Source organism: Aptenodytes forsteri, unplaced genomic scaffold (assembly GCF_000699145.1).
Source record: "Aptenodytes forsteri isolate BGI_AS27 unplaced genomic scaffold, ASM69914v1 Scaffold241, whole genome shotgun sequence".
Lineage (NCBI taxonomy): Eukaryota > Metazoa > Chordata > Aves > Sphenisciformes > Spheniscidae > Aptenodytes > Aptenodytes forsteri.
This window is the reverse complement of record NW_008795252.1, coordinates 2,719,279-2,734,658: the sequence shown is the minus strand read 5'-3', so window position 1 is coordinate 2,734,658 and position 15,380 is coordinate 2,719,279. Positions and strand designations below refer to the sequence as shown.

General features: G+C 39.8%; 1 protein-coding gene across 3 annotated transcripts in view; it reads left to right on the top strand.

Annotated features, from left to right (window-relative positions):
* Window positions 1–10,007: 10,007 nt before the first annotated feature.
* The window catches only part of MICAL3 (microtubule associated monooxygenase, calponin and LIM domain containing 3), a 127,537-nt gene continuing 122,164 nt past the window's right edge, over window positions 10,008–15,380 (top strand). For all 3 annotated transcript variants that reach the window (XM_009278968.1, XM_019471999.1, XM_019472000.1), the window contains exon 1: window positions 10,008–10,379. In XM_009278968.1, the coding sequence (XP_009277243.1) occupies window positions 10,116–10,379 (264 nt within the window). In that variant the 5' untranslated portion in view covers window positions 10,008–10,115. The remainder of the gene's footprint in view (window positions 10,380–15,380) is intronic.

Below are 15,380 nucleotides of genomic sequence, written 5' to 3'. Positions count from 1 at the left end.
GGATTACTTTTCAAGGTTTTGGTATATTTTGTAGCATGAGAACTTCTTCATTCTACCTGTTTGTCATAGTTTAGCCAAAATGTTAAACTGGTTATTTGCTTACAATATATTCCTGTCTCCTGGTAAAAGCTTTCCTTGTACTTATGAGGAAAACGAATGATGGGAAGCATTAGACACACAGAATTGTGCAAGAGATGAATTTTCATTAAGCTGCTAGATTTGATCAGTTGTCATTTGACAGTCTCACAGTGAAGTTTGTTAGTTGCTAAGGGTTGGATTTTGCTTTGCTTTTTTAAATTATTATTGTTACTAAAGATCGCGGAGCATACCAGAGTGCAAAGGGTGGGTATTCTTATCTTTAGAAGAGGAAAGATTTACATGAGTAAATTTATCAAGGGTTAATACTAAACTAAGTTTAAGATACTGTCAAATTAAGAACTCCAAGATGTAAGTACAGTAAGAGAGTGCTTTGAGGAAAGGCTAGGGTAGGTATTTTTTTTTTTCCCCCCTCTGAGAATAAAAACATGTCTACAGGAATTCAGCTTGGGACAGGTTATAGAAGAGGTTTGTAGGGCCTGTGGAATAGACCTCAATTAAATGATCTAATTTATGAAATAAAAGTTATAGGATTTGTGTGTCTGTGTGTGTGTTTTCTTCCTGTGATCTGATGAATTGGGATTTAGCATTGTGTCTATTCAACACGTTCAGTATCTTTTCTGTTATCTAGAAGCCCCATGCCTTAAAAGTCTAGACAAAGTAGTTCTACCATGAAAACGAGGTGTAGCTCCATACTGACTCTGCCAGTCTTTACAAAAAAAGAAAATTCAAAACATGATGGAAACCAGTCTCTCTCTGGTTCCCTTCAAATCCTGCTTTGTGTCCCGTTCAAACTCTGTTCAGTCATTAGTGCTCTTGCTGAGGTGTGTAATTCTCTGCCTTTGCAAAATGAAATGAAATTGCTTAATTGTATATTATGGTCTAATCTAGTGACTGATGTGGGAGGACAATACAGGCCTGTGGTGGCCTGCAGAGCATCAAGAAACAGCCTGCTGCATCTACCCTAGATCGAGTTCCTTGCCATTGCCATTTCTGGTTTTAGGTGTTTAGAGAGACTACACAGCACACGTTTTCACGCACAACTTTTAAGGAGAAGGGAAGACTGGGTGTAGTGATTTGAGCTACATGAGTAAGGTACATCCATCAGTGGTTATAAACACACTGTGGGATTTTCCTTGGCAGCAGTGAAGCTTGAGGGAGTCGGCCTGCTGGTGGAGCTTGGGTCTGTTGGCCATGCATGGGTTGGGGGCAGTAGCAGATTGGGATATATGATAGCTGGGATATAGAGTGCCAGTTATATTAACAGTGACAAGTGAAGGCATGTGGCAGGTAGTGAGTAAGGTGCTGGTCCTCATCTGCAGATGAGTTCTCAAGGTGCTGTTCCTGGTTGGATCTTTCTAGTTAAGGGAAAGGAAGTGGCAGTTCTGGGTTTAAGGTCCAATTCCTTAGGTGGTTTTTGAGCTCTGTGTGTATATTTTACCTGGCAATTATAAAGACTGAGGTTGCAGCAGTGGGTTGTAGCATGGTCCCAGCCCTTCCTGGATTTTTCCTAGACTAAAGCTTGGGGTTTGTTTTGTTTTTAAAGTTCAACAGCCTCTAAATGAAGTGGTTTGTGGGTTGGAGAAATCTTTATGGCTCTTTTATTCAAATGTCTGTTTACTTAGGTTTCTTGGCTCCCAAAAGAGTCTTGCAAGATCTGCATTAGGAAAAAAAAATTCCAAAATTTTTAAGTCCCTCTCCGTTCCATATTCAGTCTTCCTCCACAGAAACGGGATATATATCCATTAAATAATCTGTTTGAACTGCTCTGGGCAGTGTACTCAATTTGTGATGCCTTAGCTAGTTGAGTGTGTGTGGAGGGTGGGATTATGAATCTTTTAACCCCTGTTTTCTAACTCCCTTCTCCACCACCACTTCCTTCGAGAAAGTGCCTGCCTCTTTTCCACACCCATAACAGCTGACAGCTGGAAGCAGCACAAATAAAACTTGCTTTCCCATGTACCTTTTTAATGTCTGTAACTGGAGTATTTGTTCTTTGTTTTGTGAGAGTCTGGTATTTACCAAACCACTGAGGAGTGAGCCTTGGAGTTAAAAGTCCAGGCAGCTACCTGCCTTGATTAGAATAAATGCTGGCACAAATGACAAGTCTTTGAGTTTGCTTCTGAGGTGTTAAGATGTTTCTCTCGATGACCCAAATGAAGGTGGCTTTGGTAAGTTCAGCCTAGTTTGGACCCCGTGATTCTACGTGACTAGTAATCTTTGGCCTGTGTAAGGCAGAATTATATAATAAAAGGAAGAACTGAAACATGTAAGTGGAGACAAGTGCATGTAATAGAAGGCAAGCACGTACTACATTAGATGCTAGACCTTTTAACTTTTCACATCTCAGGAACCATTTTATGTGCTCTTTAAAGAATGGTAATTTTTTTCTTTTTGTCACTTGCAGATCATATGGTTGTATCTGTCTCTTTGTCCCTATTGATTATCTTTCCTGCATTAACTTTTGTGGTCGTTGCAGTCTGTGTTTTGGTACCAGGTTCTGACAGATAGAAGCTTTCACTTATATAAATTTTTAAAAATGTGTTCGTGTGAGTTTCATTAGAGAATTTCTTTTAAGAGATTTCTTCTTTTTTATATATAAATATAGGCTCTATTTGTTTTCTCACTGTGTCGTTGAATGGCTTGGGGTGATCAGCGTGCTGGTAGAATCTGAAGGCCTCAGAGGACTTGGCTCACTGGGCTGCAGAGGTCGTTATAGTGTGTTTGTAGCCTCCAGTCTTTGTTCTGCTCAAAATTTCTAATTGGGTCAGAACAATGCTCTTGTTCTCTAATGTTCAGTAAAGCTTTTCTGAAAACCTCCTTTTCTTGTGGCATAGCATGTTGGCTCAGAAAGAGGAATCAATCGATGTCCTATATGATGTCGAAAGCTGGTATGTCTTTGTTCCTTTGAGTTTCATTAGAGAATTTCTTTTAAGAGATTTCTTCTTTTTTATATATAAATATAGGCTCTATTTGTTTTCTCACTGTGTCGTTGAATGGCTTGGGGTGATCAGCGTGCTGGTAGAATCTGAAGGCCTCAGAGGACTTGGCTCACTGGGCTGCAGAGGTCGTTATAGTGTGTTTGTAGCCTCCAGTCTTTGTTCTGCTCAAAATTTCTAATTGGGTCAGAACAATGCTCTTGTTCTCTAATGTTCAGTAAAGCTTTTCTGAAAACCTCCTTTTCTTGTGGCATAGCATGTTGGCTCAGAAAGAGGAATCAATCGATGTCCTATATGATGTCGAAAGCTGGTATGTCTTGCTGTGCTAAGGTGACTGATTTGTTTTACCCCCATTTGGAGTCATAGAAATAAAGTTTTGTGAAAGTGTCATTCCAGTCATTTCTTAGAGGCCTTTTTTTTGTATAGGAGCTTTCCTCAGGTTATTTGATAGTATTTGAAGAACGCTGGGGAAGTCCAGCTTGTAAAACTGGGTAGGAACTAACTTTAGGATGGGTTTCTGTGTTGAAATGTAACATCAGGAACAGCTTCAAAGTACTTCAAATGAGGGAATGACATTCAACCTTCTTGCCCTGGTAAGTGGTGGAGTGAGAAGCCTCCATGTGCTTCAGCCTGGTAGGGAAGTCACCTTCACCTAGTGTGAAGTGATTGTACACTTACCTTGGCAGTAGGATATGTGTTGTGCATCAGAAAATGCCCACGGGCTGTCTGCCTACAAGTGTGGGGTATGGTGTTTATGGGAAATGCTTGTAGACTGAGGGCTCCCTATATTGAAACAGGCAGATTTGTGTTTTGAGGACTCGTGTTTTCTCAGGAAGATTTGTGGGAGATGCATGGATTTCACCACCCAGATGACAAATGGAGCCTTTGCTGCCATATGTCATTGGGTTTTGGGAGGCCTGTAAAGGGAAGTGTTGCTCCTATGACTTGCTGCATTAATGGCCACACTCCAGAAAGTTTGTCATGAGAGTTTTGATTCTAGTGGGATGTAGTACTTTTTACCATTGGAATAAAAGCACATTTACTTCTTTGAGAATTTTCTTTTGCTGTGCGTGTCGAGTACCATGTGGTTCTTTACAGCATGGTGACAGCTCCAAGATGTAAAGAATGTCCCCAGCTTCCCAAACACATAGCTGGTGAGTTGGTGCTAGGTGAGAAGGGATCGCTGTATTGGTTACTGGTCGCTCAGTGTGAAGATTTGTGCTATGAGGGATCTCTCTAGTATGTGGCTGCGTCAGGCATTTAAGCTAGTACTTCTTGAAGCTTGTCTTACAGTATGACAGCTATCCAGATGGCCTACTATTCCCTTATTTTATAAGGGAGCAGCTACCTCTTCTGTGGTATAATTTTTTTTTTTCTTCCAAAGAAGAGAGATGATCTGTTTCTTGGCCTCTTTCTTTATGTTGGTGTTCATTCAGCGTAGGGACTCTGCTGTGATCAAAGAGTCGTGTATAACAGAGCAGCAGAATAGTATGTTTGTTGAATTCATATAGATAAAAGGGTTTATTTTGTAGGTCTAATGTTTTCAGTACTCATGTTGTGGCACTTAAGAAATGGTTAGTAATGAACAACATACACATTTTTATTCAGTACCTTGATATGAATTTGGGAACCAAAATATTATCTGTAACTACCTCTGTATTTGTATGTTTCCATGGTCTTGGATATAATTTGCATTTCTTTTCACATCATTACTGGGTTGAGTTTTTCTTGATCTGAGAATTCTGTGAACTGTTTGTATACGTGCTTTGGTCTTCTCCTTAAGAGCGGGTTCTTGTATTTACAACCAAGTTCATACTTGATCTCTCTTTCTCCCACTTTTGCCCTAGCTTGGGAGGGGGGGTAGACAGGAAAGAGGTGGAGACCTGAAAGACTCACTCCCATATGGTGGGCAGAAGCCCAACAAATCAGGTTTGATAAGTGTATTAAAACACAAACATCTTTTTGCCAGCATATTTGCTTGAGTGTTGAATTTTATGAACGGGAGCAGATATAAATACTATCTTAAAACATACCGTGGACAGCGTTGACATTCCTTTTTTCCATCTGGTATAAAAGGGAAGCTGCAAACAATGGCAACCACGCCTTTGTCCTCCTGCTTTCCCATTCCTTGTCTGCATAATATGGAGCTAAAATAATTGCCAGTTCTGGCTTTAGCTTTTCTTGTCAAAATTGTCCTCTTTTTGCCATCTGTTCCACAGTCTTACCGCTGCCCTAAACCGGCATTTTTTGATACCCATGATCACTTAAAGCCATGAACATATTGTAGCAAAGTCCATTTCTTTAGTTTTAGCTAAAAGTAAAATAAATCAAATCCTGGAAATGAAAACAGAGCTTCTTCATTTGTTGGAATAAAAACTTTTTTTTAGTGTGGTTTCCTAAAGAAGGAAGGTTTACGGGATTGAGCTGTTTGTCCATCTGCTTTTCAGTTCATCCTTAATAACTTTTGAACAATTTCATCCAGATTTGGTGGGGAATAAAAGTCTCAAAGGTAATTGATTTCTACAAGAAAACTGGAGGCTGGGTGGAGGAGAGAGACAAAAATAGGTGTCCCCACTGTCTGCAGCATAAGCTTAACAATAATCTGTGCTTAGGCTTTTGCTAGCCAAGTTGCAAGTGTGTACTGGCTGCCTAGGTACTGCAGTAATCTCAGAGTTTCCAGAGCATGTTACTAAGTCTTGCTTAGGCAGAAGCTGAGGGGCCATGAAAGGGAGACAAGGGCAAAGGGAGTGTTGCTGGGGAACTGGAAATTTAGGGAAAGGATTAAATCAATGTAAATTGGGGCTATTGGAGCTATTGGTAGTTTTATGATTGATGGACCAGTTTGCTTTCAGATTCCATATGGTACTGCAGTTTGTTGATATCTGGCTTCTCAGAGATTTGTCTCTCAAGGGTGCCTCTGTGGTGTTTGCCTGGCTGTGTGTCGTGGTTTAACTCCAGCCAGCAACTAAGCACCCCACAGCTGCTCACTCACTCCCCCCGGCTGGGATGGGGAAGAGAATCAGAAGAGTAAAAGTGAGAAAACGCGTGGGTTGAGATAAAGACAGTTTAATAGGGAAAGCAAAAGCCGCACACGCAAGCAAAGCAAAACAAGGAATTCATTCACTACTTCCCATTGGCAGGCAGGTGTTCAGCCATCTCCAGGAAAGCAGGGCTCCATCACGTGTAACTGTTACTTGGGAAGACAAACGCCATCACTCCGAACGTCCCTCCCTTCCTCCTTCTTCCCCCAGCTGTATATGCTGAGCATGACGTCATATGGTATGGAATATCCCTTTGGTCATTTGGGGTCAGCTGTCCTGGCTGTGTCCCCTCCCACCTTCTTGTGCACCCCCAGCCTACTTGCTGGTGGGGTGGTGTGAGAGGCAGAAAAGGCCTTGACTCTGTGTCAGCACTGCTCAGCAGTAACTAAAACATCCCTGTATTATCAACACTGTTTCCAGCACAAATCCAAAACATAGCCTTGTATTAGCTACTATGAAGTAAATTAACTCTATGCCAGCCAAAACCAGCACACTTTGAAATAACCAAAATGTAAGAAAGTACTTACGTTGTGCTCAGAGAAAGTCAGCACTCTGAAGTGGAGCCAGGTAGTTACTTTGGCAAATGTTTTTTTCACTCAAAATGCTGTTTTAAGCTAGACAGAACAAGCTGTGAATTTAGATGGAATTAAGTCAATAGTTTCTGCTGGAAAAAAATGGAGAAGAATGCTGGAAAATAAATTCCCGTAATATTTTATTTTTCCAGGGTCAAGACATTAGTTGAATGAGCACTTTTAACAAAATCAGGATGGAAAATGTAGGGAGGGTGACTCCTATAAAGGGGGTGTATTGGCACAGGATATAGGAGCCCTGCATTTGCAACACTTTCTGCAGAAACTTGAATTTGTACAACCAAATTCATTAGGTGTATCATTTGCAAAATCTCTTCCTATCTCTTGCATTTGGCAGAAGTAGGGCACTGGGCTTTCTTGTATATGCATTGGGTAAAATATTCATATTCCTGTGTCCGTGGTGACAGTGGGAAGGAACTACCACCTGGAATTATTCATTGCCTGTGTCTCTGTTTTTCATTGGTTTCTTTTGTCCTGGGCAAGCGCTGGAGATCCTGAGCGTACTTGCAGTCATGAGTCAGTGACAACCTCATGCTATTATTGTAAATAGCAACACGAACACTGTTCTTGCGTGCATATTTTAACGGGCTTTGTCTTCTTCTCCCAACACTCCAGCCAAGGAATTTACAGAGCTTCTGAGTCAGCAATCAGCTGCCTCGAGACAAAACATGCAGGATACTGCAGACTTGCAGAATAGCCAACAAGGCATACAAATATCCTGGAAACCTGGCAAATAATTCTTGCCTGCCCTTGCTTTGCCTCCTGTAATTTCCATGATCTCTGACGTGTTGCTTGCGGGTTCCAAGAGCTTTGGGTGTTTACATCAAGAATGCAGAGTTCTGGGGAGTGACTAATTGCAGTGACTGAAGCCTCTGTAATTGACCTGTGGGCATAACTGACTTCACAGCCTGCATGAAATGGGATGTCAGCAGAACTGCTATATTAGCGTGCCGCTTGGGTTGTGCTGCGTAAAATGACCTGCTTTTGCAGGTTTGTCTTCTGGCTTGGCAAAGCCTGAACACAAAGCAGTAAGTTCCTAGAATGAAAGTAGGTTGGATTTTAACTTCGGGATCTCTCTGAGCAGTGCAGAACCAGTGCCACTTCACTCCTGTGGTGAAAGAGGACAATAGAAGCAAGAGTAAGAAATGAAATCTGTGTTGTCCTTACATCTGGATATATCGGTAATGGACTGTGGACTAACAGACTTAAATGGCCACTTCACTGAATTTAGGTCATATAACTTCTATTGCTTTTTCTTAGGACACCTGGAACGCTGGTGTAAAGTGAGTGTTTGGGTGAGTGGGGTGCAAGAGGTGGGGGAAACATAACACAAAACAGTATTCAACTTGCAGTGTTGTGCTGATTAATGAGGTATAGGGCTTTAGCCTGTAGGTATTTTGTTGTATCCGTATTACACAGACGCGCTGAAATTACTTCTTCAGTGTAAGAGGTTATTTGTTAGAGCTCTTTATAACATTCCTCTTGAGAACAGAAGAGGAGACACAGGCTTAAAGCACAGTGTCTTAGACCTCTGCAGTAGTGCAGTGGTTACCCTGAGGTGCAAGCCTGGAGCATGTTTCCAGCTTCACAACAGTAAAGTTAAGATTAAAAATAAGGAAAGCAGTTAGTTTGATCTGCATGATACGGACATGGCATCACTATCAGGCAGTTAGAAAAACAGCTTCATGTGTACTGAGTCCTCTAAGGCAGTTGTCCTAATAAAGTCAGAATCACGTTCTCCGGTATAACCCATTATTGTACTGTGGCTTCTGTAGGAAATTTTATTTTTAGTAACAAACAGTTTGTGGCTGTATGTAAAGGTTTCCAGGTCTCCTTTGCTATTTCTAAATGTAAGCAGTAAATACCATGTTAGGGTGAAATGCAGGAGTGCCCAAATAAACTGCTGCAGAGCTGTCATTTGGGAGGGGAAGAGACATGAGCTGTAATGTTTGACTTGGCTTCCTGTCTGCTGGAAGCAGGAAAAGAGCTAGTGAGAATCTAAAAGCTTTTATCCGAGTCCACATATTTCCTTTTTCACCTTAATACCCTTTGCAAAAAAACAAAGGACAAAAAGCACCTCAGAAATGCTTTCACTTCCATAGTTCCCGCATGTGTTCCCATGCTGCCGTCCTATCTGAAGACAAACAGAACTATTCTTTCTTAGAGAGCAGAGTAATCTATTATATGTATGTACTTAGTACTATGTATAAAAGGAAAAAAGAGATTTATTATATATATAAGAGAGAGAGGGAGAGAATGTATCTATTCTTTAAACAAAATCTGCTATTTGTGATCCAAACAATTCATTCTGTAGGTCTGCAGGCTGCTTCTGAGGGTTCCCAGAAAGGCAACTAAGAGTAGCAGACCTCCTGTTAGCATATTTAATCTGCTGAGGAGCCCAACTACCACCTAAAATTTTATAGGGACCTGCATATCAAAAGAAGTTGAAAACCACAGAATAGAGGAACTACTATGTGAATCTCACGAGGATCATGCATCAGCCACATTTCACTCTTATGCTGCTTACTTACCGACAGGAATATATGTGTAGACTCTAGGTAAGGCAAATGTTTATACTGCTTGATGCAACACAGACAGGCTTTTTTTTTTCAGTCTTGACATCTTTTCTTAGGCATTTGATTGCTTTTAGCAGGTTTAACTTCTTTCTAGGATTGCAGTAGCCATCACTGGGTTTGTTATGTCACTGTACAAAAGCAGTGTTTGCAAGGACTCTGACAGAGACATCAGCTTGTGCTATGCCATCCTCTTTCCTCTTCTCTATTTATCATGAGCAAAGATACATGTCCTTTTAGAATGAAGGAACCAAAACGTATTTTACTGGTGGAATACCAACTCCTGAAGTACTTTGTAGTAGTAGTGTTTTTAAGACCAGCGCGTAACCATTGCTGTGGTGTTACCACAGTGATCTGGCTATCACAGTGACTGCTACATTAGTAAGTCTATCTTTTGTTTTAAAACCTCTGCCTACTTCCAAACATCACATAACATCTGCCAGCTTACTTGTAACTTCTCTGCTCTTCATGTGAAATGAGTTTTGATAAAACTTTCTAGGGACTGGCTCAGGTAAAGTATTTTGTGATTTAACAGAGGTGAGATGTCCCACTGTCAGCAGTGAGGCTCAGTGAGCTTTGGAAGGTTCCGCTTCAGTCAAATTGGGCAGGACTTCTTGCGGTATTGATCAGTTGGCTTATTTTGGACTGATGCTTTATTAGTTACTGAGAATCTGGGCTCTCAGTTCAGCAGGCTTAGACAAAATTTTGGAAAGAAAAAAAAAAAAGAGCAAGCTCAGTTACATTTTCTTCTTTTTATTTTATAGGTTGATAATGCTTGTAAGCCAGACGTGAAGGTGGCTCAACAGAGCAACATCGGGAAATCTGGCAGACTGGAAGAGAACAGCTGCCCCCCAGGGCAGCTGCGAAGTGTGAAGCATGGAGGAAAGTAAGAATGAGAAGGTGAACCAGGCTCATGTTCTCTTTGACAGATTTGTCCAGGCTTCAACCTGCAAGGGGACTCTCAAGGCTTTCCAAGAGCTCTGTGACTACCTAGAACTAAAGCCCAAGGACTATCGTTCTTTCTACCACAAACTCAAGTCCAAGCTAAATTACTGGAAAGCCAAAGCCTTGTGGGCCAAATTGGATAAAAGAGGCAGCCATAAGGACTATAAGAAGGGGAAAGCGTGCGCCAACACGAAGGTAAGATTTATTCACGGTGGTCAAGACAACTGTTACCCAGTTTGTTCTGGAATACACAATAAAAGTGTCTCGATGTGGAAAGATGTTTGCATCGTGTCAGTATAAGCCCAGGGAAGATTTAGGAATGTTCTCACACATATTATTTATAATATAGTCACAATTTGTTAGTATTTGACTCTCAATCAAAAATTGTGTTTGCTACTACCAAATTTGACTGCCCGCCTGAATAGGGGAAGCTAAATGGAAATCCTTGGGAATGACCAGAATATTTGTAATTTATTCAGGAGAAGCAGTCTGCAAGTTTCTATGTTTTATGTTTTTGTGGCATCAATACTATAGATGGGTTAGAAAATCTTAACTCGTAAACCTTTAATCTTGGTTGGCTTTTTTTTTTTTACATTTTTTTACTAGGCAATAACAGAGACATGAAATCTGCTGTTGGAGTCTAGATAAAAAATATGTATGTTTGGAAATTTCCAATTTTAATTAGAAAGTTCTCATGAGTCTCTCAAGAAAAGTGAGTGGCATCAATACTATAGATGGGTTAGAAAATCTTAACTCGTAAACCTTTAATCTTGGTTGGCTTTTTTTTTTTTACATTTTTTTACTAGGCAATAACAGAGACATGAAATCTGCTGTTGGAGTCTAGATAAAAAATATGTATGTTTGGAAATTTCCAATTTTAATTAGAAAGTTCTCATGAGTCTCTCAAGAAAAGTGAACTTTTTTGCCAGTTCGGCAAAATATTCTATTTACCATTATTTAGAAAGTAATAACTTGTATTCCAGGTTCAGAGAAAAAAAATGCGGTGGAAACTCATACCAATTCCTTTTAAAAGGTTGGTATGTGTGGTATGTACTGCAGGAATTCCTGCTTTTACACATACACCCCAATTTTTTTAACCTGAATTATTGTGAGCTGGTATTTATGTGCTGCACCCTTGTTGGACTGTACAGTATGAGTTTATTTATTTGTTCTGTTGTTACTGAAAGCAATTCTTTATATCATTCATTAAAATGTGAATGGAATAGGTTATTTTCGCAAATAACCATACACTCTTTTTTAAAAAAGGAAGATAGTGCGGAATATGATAAAATTAGAACAGGATTCTGTCCTCCATTGAGGACAATAGATGCTGCTTCTCTTCTTGAATATTCACCTTTTGGGAGAAGGAAATATCTTAATAGGAGGCATTAATGACTTAATTCCTCAGTGGAGAACTGAGGGGGAAATATATCCTGTTTAGGATATGTCAGTCATTCCAGATCTGTGGACTGAAGTTTAATTCTCAACTAGATATTAGAAAGTTATGTTAGTTTCTTGATTGTTCATTCTGTTTCACTTTCCAGTGGCCATTTTCATATGGATGGTGGCATTTATAATAAATTACTACAATAACACATGGAAAAATTACTAATGGACCAAGGTCCACTTGTCCTAGGTCTTGTAAACTTTTTGAGGAAAGCATTATCTTTACAGTTGGTACATCAGATTATAGGTTGCAGGTGCATATAGATTAATCTGGAAAACAGTAAAACAATCGGGCAGTGTTGGTCATCACAGTGGGCACTAGCTTCAACACTTCAAAAGTCCAACCACTGTTAAGGTTTATATTTTTCAGGCAGCATAAGAAAGGAAGGACTTACAGGAAGATAAATGTAGTGATTTTTGTGTATATTTAGGAATAAACCTTCCAAGCACTATGGACATCATGGGGAAAAATTTAAAATTGTTTTTCTGAAAACTCAACTGCACTTTGCATTCATTGTATTCAGGAATTGGTCTTATTTTGAATTAAACATGGTGAGTAGTTGAAGGCTGTGAAATGAAGACAGGTGGCTTATGTTTCAATGAGAAAGAGCTTGAGCAAGCTGTGGAAGAGTGTAGAGGTATTTTAACTTACTTGAAGTAATAGATTAAAAGAGTGATTTTGCATCTGGGCTCTGAATATATCTTAGTGGGCAAGATTGTATTTAGCACTGAAGAAAAGGTTGCATCGGTAATAGAGATGCAACATGAAAGAAGAGATTTAATGGAAGAATAAGTCTGACTTTGATAGTGCTTGATTATGAAGATGTACCAAAAAATAGATACAAGTGGAGGCTGACATCCAGCTATGAAAGACATTCAGAAAATTGGTTGTGACACTTATCTAGAAGGGAAATGGTGAGGTGAGTTTAGAAGGACATTAGAACTCCATTTTATCATGTTGGGCTTGAACTGACAACTAGGCAGCCATGAGGAACTGTCAGAAATGTAGAGATTTTAGCTTGGACAAAAAGTGTTCAACTCTGAGTTGGCAAAGTTCTGTGAATCTACAGCACTGACAAGCTGATTGAACCAGTACATGGGAATGACGTGATGCAAAGGCAAATTGTAGAGGAAGATGGTAAAGAGATGAAGGGCGAAGCCCTGTGGGAAGTTGGCAGTGAGAGGAGTGGGAGAAATGAGGGACATCCTTCAGAGAGTGCTCTGAAAGAATAGCTGGAGACATAGAGGACTACTGAGTTTTAAAAGAAATCAGAAAAGGACACGCTTTCAAGAAATACATGTAGCCAACTGTCTATAAAACATCTCTTCAAGTGCAGTTGAAAAGTGGCTAGAAGGGATAAAGTGTACTGGGGGTGATGTTTGACTAAGGAGTTTGCTAGAGATTTTGTATAGTCCCAAAGCTTAGCCTATTTTGTGCACCAAAGTCAAGCTAGAGAGAGTATAGGATGGAATTGGAGAAACGAGATCAAGAGAATGATTGTAGAAGTGGCATGCGGTGATCTTGGAGATGAGATGGTGGTGAGATAAACAGAGACACTCATGGGGTCATGCATGACTCTCCCTCATTTAATGATGGGAGAGAAACCTCAGAACTTGCTGGTGTTGGTGTGAAGGACCAGAGGGGTGAACGATTGCAGTGAACATGTCAGTGATCACGCTGAACTGGTCTCTACTAGAGGAAAGAGAGGGCTTATTCCGTAGCTGATCTGCGTGGGTGACAGGGAGAAGAGAGAGAGTAAAGGAAAAAAGGAGGGGGAGTGGAGGCAAGCCACTCTCCACAAGGAGAGTACTTTGCCAGTGTTTCTAAGAAGCTGTTGGTGAGACACTGTATAGAAACACAAGTAAAAAGGATGGATGATGAAAAAATTAAAGATGGCACCCCCTCTGCCCTAACCCAAAGACATATAGGACTGTGAATTTGGGAATCACGCCATTTTGAGTAGTGAAATTAGTAGCTGAGAGAAAGTGAAATTCAGTTGTGGTTTGGTTTTTTTTTGTTAGTATGTCTTCAAGAATGTATACCTGTGATGATAAATGATTTTTGTATGGCTTTACGTATAAAATTTGTTGAAATTTTTAATGTAAAGAAATGATAAATATATGTATTTTTATATTTTTCATAATGTTTCTGTTACTTCCTTGTTTCCTATCCTAATAGTATCTGCCATTAAATGTTTATATGTAATTCCTAAGATATAATCATAACTATTCAAAGTAGGTGTCTTTTGAGAACTGAATCACATCTGATTTGATGTTTCCTATCTAAATTAGTTTTATATTCCTAACGTTTAATGTAGCTTGCAAACCACTGATAAAAAATACAGAAATTCAAGCGTGCATGTGGAGATGATAGAATTTAAAATAAAGATTAGGGTTTTAGCCATGTTGTCAGAACAGAAGTCAGTCATTTCTTTAGTAAGCTCAGCTTCTATACACTTGAACATATACCAGTTTTGAAGTTCTTATCCTCTGTAGCGTAGCTCTTACTTGTCCATTTAAAAATTGGTCAGGGGTGGAGTGCTGTGACTGGAGTTGGGCAGTAGTTAGGCAGTGCATCATATGGCCAGCATCCAGGTTAACCAGAATTCAGATAATGAGCATTCCTGAAAGCAAGACTTGGACGTGGTGGGTTGTTCAGATGTAAATAGATACAAATGGTGCTCTCTTTTCATTGGTTATACAGAGAATGCAGGATTTCAGTTTGCATTTAATGTTCCATTACCATGGTGTTGTTACTGAAAACTTAATATAATCTGTCTGAAAGATCTTGAGTAAGAAGTGTTTCTGAGGGGTGAGACGGCTTTAGTGCATGGAGTTGCAGCAGCTGCTTGGAGTCATGGAGGGGAAAGGGAACAAGGACCAGCAGTAGCTGCCTTTAGTTACTTGGCTGTACTTGTCATCTCATGTAGTTACTGCTGCCTGTGAGAGTATCAGAAGGTAGGTTTCTACGGGAGATCTGAAACTGGAAGAAGTGTTAGAGGTGGAAAAGGGAGCAGAATCTTTTATCCTGTTTTTAATTGTGCTTGAAACTTGCTGTGTTTTATAACAACATAATTTAATATTTTTGTGATGGTAAAAAAAAAAAAAAAGGCAACTTTGGCCATGAATTACTTCACTGAGTATCATATATTTTACACCCAGAACATCTAGAGTCTTAAACATAACCTAGATGTTGTTAACCACATCCTTGTTTGGGGGCAGGGGGGAAGGCTGTAGAGAAAAAAAAATGCTTTTACATTTCTATGACAAAATTACAGGCAATTAATTTATAATTTGATTACATAGACCTGAGTTTGAAAAGTTTGATTTTAGTACAATTCCTTTGCTGTTGTATATTCCATTGTAAATATTTTATATGGGGAAGGTTATCAAAGAATAAGTCACCCAACTTAGTGTGGTCTTGTTGCTTATTGAATCCAGTCTCTTTGAAGATTGTAGTTATCAGATGAGCAAAATTATTACCTGAATAAATATGATACGCTCAGCTAATTTTCTTACAAGTTTAAAAAAAGAAAGACTAAGTGGTGTTTGAGAGTTATACTTACCCACAAAGAAAACAATATTAAATTGGAAGAATATCATAGAATAGTTTGGGTTGGAAGGGACCTCTATAAAGGTCATCTAGTCCAACCCCCCTGCTGTGGGCAGGGACATCTTCAACTAAATCAGGTTGCTCAGAGCCCCGTCCAACCTGACCTTGAAGGTTTCCAGGGATGGGGCATCCACCAC